The sequence below is a fragment of the Mesoplodon bidens genome, assembly GCF_964165515.1.
Source record: "Mesoplodon bidens genome assembly, chromosome: 13".
NCBI lineage: Eukaryota > Metazoa > Chordata > Mammalia > Artiodactyla > Ziphiidae > Mesoplodon > Mesoplodon bidens.
The window spans coordinates 10,094,939-10,104,132 of NC_138169.1; the positions used below are offsets into that span (position 1 = coordinate 10,094,939).

Below are 9,194 nucleotides of genomic sequence, written 5' to 3' on the forward strand. Positions count from 1 at the left end.
CTGTTCCAGGAGACTGGGATACAATCGTGAACAAAATGAAGCTCCTGCCCTCACAGAGCTTAAATTTTAGTCACCAGGGGGTGAATCCCAATTCTAGCCCAGTCTGGGGTTACCAGATAAAATAAAGGATACCCAGTCAAATTTGAAATTCAGATAAATAATAATTTTGTTCCATGCAATTTGGGACCTATTTATACCAAAAAATCAGTCATCGTTTCTCAGAAATGCAAGTTGGGGGGAAGGGGGAATAAATTACGAGTTTGCAAGTTTTAACCTATATACACTATTATATATAAAATAGATAACCAAAAAGGACCATCTGTACAGCACAGGGAACTATACTCAATATTCTGTAATAACCTATAAGGGAAAAGAATCTGAAAAAAAATATATACGTCTGAATCACTGTGCCATACACCCGGAACTAACACAACATTGTAAATCAACTATACTTTAAAAAAAAAAAAAATGCAAGTTTAACTGGGCATCCTGTATTTTTATTTGCTAAAACTGGCAACCATAGAGTAGAAAAAAACTGCAAAACCCTTCTCAATCCTTTTACTGTATCTCGGTGCCCCTAAATCAGTGACTTTGACTACACCAATGAAAAATTACAGTTTAAATTGCAACACAGTATATATACATTACAGAATTTCCTTAAAACAATTCTTATCCTTAAAATGCAATGCACTGTAATATCTTCTATTTTTTTCATTTTTTCTAAAAATGCCTGTCATGACCCACCAAAGTGATTTTACAATTTACTAAGGGGTTATCACCTAACCTTTGAAAAATTACTTCTTTGAAAGATGTGAAAAACAATTTAACCTTGTCTTACGAGTCACCATTATGAGCACATCAATTAAACATATTATGCCATAAAATAGTAATGCCTCTGGGGTCTACTAAGGCATGGAGCTATACACTTATAGCCTTTGATGGTAAACTTTTGAGCTCTTGTGTGTTTTTTTATAATTTTCCCATCTCTTAACTTTCTATCATACTATTATTACTTCTCATCGCTACCAGTATGTTTGCCCCTAAAAGTTTTACCTTTCTACTTCCTGGCAATCTGTAAATCAAAAAAACAAGCTAAGCAGAAATCACGTATAAAGTGAAAAAGGCCCCAAAGCGCTCCCCTTTCTGTAATCTGCACAAGCTTCAACCTTGAGTTTTTTCTCTACCTGATTTTCAAGTGCGTTTCAGGAATGAAAAAGAGGTAACTACACAAGGTCCACAAAAAATGTTTATGAGTCCCAAAAGAAGAATGCACGATTTGATTCAAAACCATCCTTTTCTTTCTTTAAAACTAAAACTGGGACTTCCCTCGTGGTCCAGTGGCTAAGACTCTGTGCTCCCAGTGCTGGGGGCCCAGGTTCCATCCCTGGTCAGGGAACTAGATCCCACATGCATGTCGCAACTAAAGATCCCATATGCCACAATGAAGATCCCGCATGCCACAGCTAAGACCCAGCAGAGCCAAATAAGTAAATAAACCTTTAAAAATAAATAAAATTTATAAATAAATAAAAATAAAACTATAATCAAGATACTCTATTTACAACAATTATTGCTAAGAGTATCTTTTAACATATGACTTATAAAAAGCAATATGAACATAAAGTGGCAATCAAAAATATCTGACACTGACAACACTGTTAAAGTCTCTCAAGGTAATACTTTCAAGAGGACAACATTCTAAAGTTCTGAAACTCTTAATAAAAATAAGCCACATACCACAAACTGGTGAGAATTACAAAGACTCCATTACAGCATACCATTTTATCCAGTTCCCAAAATGCATTTAGCTACTAATCATGGCATGAAATTGTTATTGTATGGCCACTTGACTCAATTTCAAGGCTTAAAGTACAAGCAATCTACTTAAGTATTATTTTAAAGGGAATTTGAAATTTTCACATGAATACAACTGCAAATAATTTTTAGCAAATAAAACCTAAGGTTAATAGTTGTGGCATATTTTCATAAACCCCCCAGATCCACAATACTAAACAATTACAACTAACAAAACCAAGGACTTCACATTTAAGTAGATTTCACACCACATATGTACAAAATTATATATATATTTTAAAAGATAAGGAACTAGACCTTCTATTTTATCCAGCCAAAGTGAAGGTTACAAAAGCTATCCTGAAGGGCAAGGACTGTCTGTGGCTGTGTCTTCTTTAAAATACAAAGCATGATCTATTTATTTGTTTGTTTATTTATTTGGCTGCACTGGGTTTTAGTTGCAGTGTGCACGTGGGACCTAGTTCCCTGACCAGGGATCGAACCCGGGCCCCAGCATTGGAAGCTCGGGGCCTTAGCCACTGGACAACCGGGGAAGTCCCACACAATATGATCTTGCTTATCTCTGTGTTTATTTTATTTATTTATTTATTTATTTTGTGGTACACGGGCCTCTCACTGTTGTGGGCTCTCCCGTTGCGGAGCACAGGCTCCGGATGCACAGGCTCAGCAGCCATGGCCCAGGGGCCTAGTTGCTCTGCGGCATGTGGGATCCTCTCAGACCAGGGCTCGAACCCGTGTCCCCTGCATTAGCAGGCAGATTCTCAACCACTGCGCCACCAGGGAAGCTCCCCCCCACCTTTTTTTCCCTTTTGGCCACCCTGCGGCATGCGGGATCCTAGTGCCCCAACCAGGGAGAGAACACGTGCCCCCTGCACTCGAAGCACAGTCTTAACCACTGGACTGCCAGGGAAGTCCCAACACATCCTTGTTTTTGAAATCTAACATCTAAGGAGGCAAAAAGATCTCAAGAGGAAAGAGCAATCTACTATTTTAATGACACTCTTGCTAAAAAATATGGACCTCTTAAATCTTGGTATGGTTAACACTCACAGATGACCCAGATAGACTTAAAAAAAAAAAAAAAAGGCAAGTACTTTCAATTAAAAAAATACAGTAGTGGGGCTTCCCTGGTGGTGCAGTGGTTGAGAATCTGCCTGCCAGTTTAGGGGACATGGGTTCAAGCCCTGGTCTGGGAAGATCCCACATGCTGCGGAGCAACTAGGCCCGTGAGCCACAACTACTGAGCCTGCACGTCTGGAGCCTGTGCTCCGCAACAAGAGAGGCCGCGACACTGAAAGGCCAGCGCACCGCGATGAAGAGGGGCCCCCGCTCGCCGCAACTAGAGAAAGCCCTCGCACAGAAACGAAGACCCAACACAGCCAAAAGTAAATAAATAAATAAAAATAAAGTAACTTTCATCTAAAAAAAAAAAATACAGTAGCAGGTAGGCCTGTTGGTAAACTGTGTCTACACTTAAGTCACAATCATTTGAAATAGCTACAAAGAGAGAGTTTTGTTTAGGCTTAACTCTTTAAAATGATATCAAAATACTATTATTATCTAGCCAAAATAGAAAATTACAATTCTAGGGAAAAAATCTTATAAAAACTTAAAATCCTTTTCAAGGTAAACACTTTGCAATGGTGAAAATAAGTAGTAACACAGCTGTATCTATTTAGACAAAAAAAAACTCCTTAAAGCTGAAACATATGGCTATTAAATAGCTATGATATGAGTTAACATCCCCTGTGTAAAAGTATAGAAACACAGAAAATACAAGTATACATTTAACCAAAAAAGAAACATCATGACTGATAACCATGCAATGCATTGACTTTGCAAAATGCAAAATCTTTAAGCAACTATAGGCTTACTTTTACCTTTGTCAAAGATAAGCAATTTGTAGTAGGTTTTTGCCCAATTTTAAACAGCGTATTTTCGCTGTACACCTGAAACTAACACAACATTGTAAATCAACTATATTCCAACAAAAATTTTTTAAGTATATTTTCTTTAGGTACTTGGGATGAAAATAAAACTGATTAGGTAAAATTAAAAAGCCCAATAGAAACACAAAAAGGTACCTCTTTTAACAGCCATCTACAGTTTACCTGTGGATTAATTTCAAATTTGACTATCATCAATACCCACATAAAAGAATGAATCAGCAAGGGATGATGCAGTTCAAACCTTATAAATTACAACTGGGGCCATATGATTAATTAATCTAGGTTAAAAGCAAATGGCTAACTACCTCACATTCAAAACTTTGCTCTAATGTTATCTCTTCAAGAGGCCTCTGCTAACCCATTAAAAACTGCAACCCACTCCCTTCCCCCACACTCCCATATCATATCCTTAATCTGCTCTCCTCTAATCCTATGGCTCTTAACTAATATATAGTTTGCTAATTTAATGTCTCATTTATTGTCTGGTTCCTCACACCGGAATGTAAACGACTGGAGGGGAGCTATCTTTCCTTTTATTCATTAATATATCCCAAGCACCTACCTCTCCGTTGTACACAGATTTTCAATAAATTTATGTATTGAATGAATGTAGTTTTTTTTAGGCTCTTCTATAAGAAACTTAATTTAAAGAGACAAAAATCTCACCAATATTTAAATGGAAGCATGATGAACAATTACAATGCACTGCAGCATAATTTCTAAGTTGCAATGCCTTAAGAGAAAGAAGCAGTGAAAGTACTAAGCTGAAAATTACTAAGAAAGTTTTCATTCACACTTAATCCTGTATCCAAAGAAATTCTAATACTGTATTATTTTAGGGTCTGGAATACAGTAATAGGATTATAAACCTGTATCTACATCTATCTATCTATGGATACATACACATGCAACATATATATTTTTTAACAGGGAAGGGAACATGGAAAAGAAAGAGATACGGCTTAACCAGGGATAATTCCCAATAGTGCTATGAAATTACAAAAAATGTTACCAAAAAATAATTTGATCGTATACTAGCAGCTAATAAAAAATACTTTTAGATGAACAAGGAAGGTTACCCAAAAACAAAACAAAGTTTCAGAGTAAGTTCCTCAGGACTGTCATTCCTCTACTTAGTAGAAGTATCAGCACAATAGATATACCATGTATCCTCATTAGTATTAACAGTTACAATTTTCAAACCACCTTCACATTCATTATTTAATTAAATCCTCAGAGAAACCGAACTGAAAGATAAACAGGTAACTAATAAAAGCACTTAATTATGTATGCACTCGACAGTAAATGCAACTTTTCCCTTCAAAATCCCCCAAAGTGTTTGACAAGCTACAAAAAACCGTTCTATAAAAGAGCCACCTTTTCAGCACTGGAAACTAACACAAGTCTCCTGAAGAGTATTATGGCACAGCTAGCAAGAGCCATAAAAAACTTGAAGCCCTCTGACCTAGTAAAACCACTCCTGGGAACTTTCTCTAAGGAAATAATTAGACTGAAGCAGAAAGCTCTTAGTATAAAGATGTTTACTGCACCACCATCTATAATAGCAAAAATGTGGAAACCCAAATCCCCACAATAGAATGGTTAAGCAGAAACTTTAAAAAGAAAATTTATAATGCAGTGCTAAGAAGAAAAAAGCTGAACACAAAATAACATACACAATCACTAAAACCATATAAAAATCAAAGCGGCAAAAATAAGAATTGGATTAAGGTAAAATTATGTTCACACTTTAACACTGTGTTTACATTAATCTAAGAGAAAACAGCCACCTTCTAAAGCGTATGACAATTAAAGACAATAAATTTTTGAAGGCCATGAAAATCCACTGTTTACAACAACAAAAAAGTCAAATATGAAATGTATTATTTAAGGAAGACATGTGAGTTTCTAGACTTTCAAGAATATTTTGCTGTCTCTAAGCATGGCAAACCCAATGCTGCATTTTTTTTATTCACCTTTGGTCCCAGAAACACATTTGAACTGCTGATACACACAAGCATAAGTGAAGAAACTCCAGAAACTGTAATTGGTTTATAAAGAACCCAGTAACAGTGATTCAAAATGGAAAGGAATTCTACAAGTACATTAACTAAAGAACGTGTACAAGAACAAAATTTCACACTATATGAATCCAATACATTAAACGAAACTTCGCATATTCATCAAAAAGAATAAGGGCTACATACAATTTATGACTCAAAGAAAAGAACTTAAAGCAAGCAAGAATCTAAATTAATCTTAAATGTTTGTGAAGTCTCAAGGAATAAAAAAGATCTGTGGTATTAAAACATTCCAAATATTTTTGATCACTCAAGCCACTCTGGAACAAATTCTCTAATTTTTAAGCCTAAGGAAAACTGATGCAATCTAAAAGCCTTAGTTTTCATTTTTAATTATTTAAACAAGTTGAATATATCTGCCAGATTTCTATCTGATCCCAAAAAGGAAAAAACAATGCATCCTTCTTTATAAAAATTATATTTTAATTTTTCAAATTTTTTTTTTACTATGGATGCCACTGGAAAAGGGGAACTGAAGTTACAGAATCGCATGTGGACAGAGCTGGGAAAATAAGCACTTCATTTGAAGTAGTTTTGATAGGTAGCAATTGTAGATGCTTCAAAGGCGAAACTGGGAGTGGGGGGCGGGGGGGTGGGCAGGGTAGAAGAAAACCAATGTTCCTGACTGTCCCACACTGAAGGCAGAATTCCTTAAAAAACCAGCTCTGGGGCCTCCCTGGTAGCCCAGTGGCTAAGAACCTGCCTGCCAATGCAGGGGACACGGGTTCGAGCCCTGCTCGGGGAACTAAGATGCCACATGCCGCGGAGCAACTAAGCCCGTGTGCCACAACTACTGAAGGCCGTGCGCCTAGAGCCCGTGCTCCGCAACAAGCCACCGCAATGGGAAGCCCGGCACCGCAAGGAAGAGTAGCTCCCGCTCACCGCAACTAGAGAAAGCCCGCGCCCGCGCGCTGCAAAAATAAAATAAATAAAAATTTAAAATTTATTTTTAAAAAATCAGCTCTGAATCATCTTGATGGATAAGTTATCCTGCCATAAATGATAATTCTTTGGAAATGGATTGCTAAAAACCTGTTTTCAAAAAGAAAACTGAAAAAAAAGAAGAAAAAGAAAAACAGAAAACTCTGCATCAAAAAATACCCTTATCCCACCACCTGCTAAAGCCAGGAGGTCTACTTAAGGAGGACTCTCATCACCGAGCTTGCCAACCCCGCCTAGGCCTAAGGGGAGGCACGGCAGTGCCGGCAACACGGATGGGCTCGGGGCACAGGGGAAGTGGACTGGCCTGCCCTTGGTGATCTCTGGCGGCACTCCCCAAGTTAAGGACACTGGCCACAACGGAATGCAATCTATTGACATTTGCTGCCCCGTCTGAACACTAAGCATTTTCTTAGTTCGCGAAATGCGAACTGACAACCCCCCACTCCCCCCACGCACCCCGCACCAGGCCTCCAGAGCCAGACCCGGGCGGCTGAGGCGACGTGAGCCCCCAGTCTGTACCACAAACCTGGGTCAGAGGGAAGTGGGGGAGGCGACGCAAGTAAACACCGCATTTCTGCCTTCCGGAACCCCACCGTGCCTCCTGCTGACATCCCTCTCCTCTGGAAATGTATAAATCGGGGCAAGGACTGGGGAAAAACACACAGCGTGCCCGCCCCCTGCCGCCAACACCCGCTACGTCCCCGGTCCGGCCTGAGCTTCTGCCGCGCGCCTGGGGCCGGCCCTCGCCCACCACTATTCAAAGGCGCCTTCTCCTCCGCGGCCTCGGAACAGCAATGCGGCTCGGCCGCCACCCGCGCCAGAGAGGCCTTGCGGGGGAAGGAGGGAGGCCGGGAGGGGGTCGGGCACTCCCCCATCCCTTCCGCACGTGGGGGAGGGCGGAACGCTGCGGGAAACTGCACAGAGCCCCACGATTCCCGCGGAGCTCTGGAGCCCCCGCCGCCGCCTCAGACTTAAATGGGAAGGGCTGCGGGGGTCACTGCCCACCCACCTCCACCCGGTCCTTCGATCTCTCCCTGGGCAGGGAAGGGCGTGGGGAAGGAGACTGCACAGACCCTCATGACTCCAGCTGAGGCTGTGGCTGCCCCTTTAACAGGCGGGGGGGGACACTACCCTAACTTTCCCCCCCTCCCTCGTTGTTCCCAAACGGGGGAGTTGGCAAGTTTCGGGAGACAATCTAAACCTAAAGACCCTTCCACGTTAATATTTAAAGGAGGTGGGAACGCTGCCCAAGCATCCCCCCCACTGGGGGCAGAGGAGCCTTAAAGAAGGTGATCGAGGGCTGACAATCGCCGAGACCTGTGAAGCCTCCCGAACACTTAAATGGAGAGGGGGAGGCTGCCGAGTCCTTCCATCTTGACCGTTTGGGAGAGGGGGTGGGGATGTTGCAGGAGGATGGACACCGCCTGACATTCCCAGAGGGATTCCGCGGCGCCCCCTCACCCTACCGCACCAAGCTCTAGACGGGAGCGCCACCCCCACTGAAGGCCCCCAGCCCACCCCGCCCCCGAGCCCAGGCAGTCACGGGGCGGGGACCGCGGTGCGGGCCGCGGGGGAGGGGACGCGAGGCCCGGGCTGGTCCAGGCCCCTAAGCGTAGGGGGCTGGGGCGCGACACCCACCTGCCCAGGCCCGGCCGCCCGCCGCCTGCGCTCGCCACCGCCACCGAGGAGGAGGAGGAGGAGGAAGCCGCGGCCGAGGACGACGAGACTGAGGAAGAGGACGGCGACGGCGCGGCGGCGGGCGACGTGAGAAGGCCGCCGCCGCCGCCGGGCTTGCGGGCATTGGCGGCCGCGGGCTGCTGCTGCTGCTGCTGCTGCTGCTGCTGGGGCTTCAGCGACATGGTGAGGGGCCCATACACCGGCCCGCACGCCGGGCGGGGACAGCCGGGAGCCGGGCGCACCGAGGAGACGCCGGAGCGCGGCGGGGACGCGCGGGCGCTGAGCGGGGAAGCGCGGGGAGGCGCGGCGGGGGGGGCACCCGGGCCGGCGAGGGGGAGAAGGAGGACGACGAAGGGGCGGGGAGGCCCGCCGAAACCGAGGAGCCGCCGGGAGCCGGGCCGGGGCGCGCCACCGCCGTTGCCGTTGCTACCAAAACAGTCTGAGGCGCAGGGAGGCGAGCGTTGCCCGGAGGGAGGGGGGCCGGGGCCGGGCGGGGGAGGGGCGGCGGAGGGATACGGTGTCGGAGCCCCGCCGCCGCTGCCGCCGCCCCGCCGCGCCGGCCGCGGGAGCGAGCGCCGCCCGGGCCACCTGGCCGCGGCGAAGCGACGAGGCTCGAAGGCCGCCGCGGGGCCCCGAGGAGCTGCGGCCGCCGAGCGCATCGGGGGTCGGGCACACAGAGTTGCCGCGTGGCGACGCCGGGTGGGCGCGGAGGTGCGGAATGGGGACTCTT

At 44.8% G+C, this 9,194-nt stretch overlaps 1 protein-coding gene across 9 annotated transcripts in view; it reads right to left on the reverse strand.

Moving 5' to 3' along the window:
* ATXN2 (ataxin 2) overlaps positions 1-8,742 on the reverse strand; it is a 137,176-nt gene extending 128,434 nt beyond the window's left edge. For 8 of the 9 annotated variants that reach the window (XM_081252634.1, XM_081252633.1, XM_081252636.1 and 5 more), the window contains exon 1: positions 8,426-8,742. In XM_081252634.1, coding sequence (XP_081108760.1) covers positions 8,426-8,646 — 221 coding nt within the window. In that variant the 5' untranslated portion in view covers positions 8,647-8,742. Of the gene's footprint in view, positions 1-7,313; positions 7,591-8,425 lie in introns of those variants that run through there. The other variant, XM_081252638.1, reaches the window with a different exon arrangement.
* Positions 8,743-9,194: the final 452 nt, after the last annotated feature.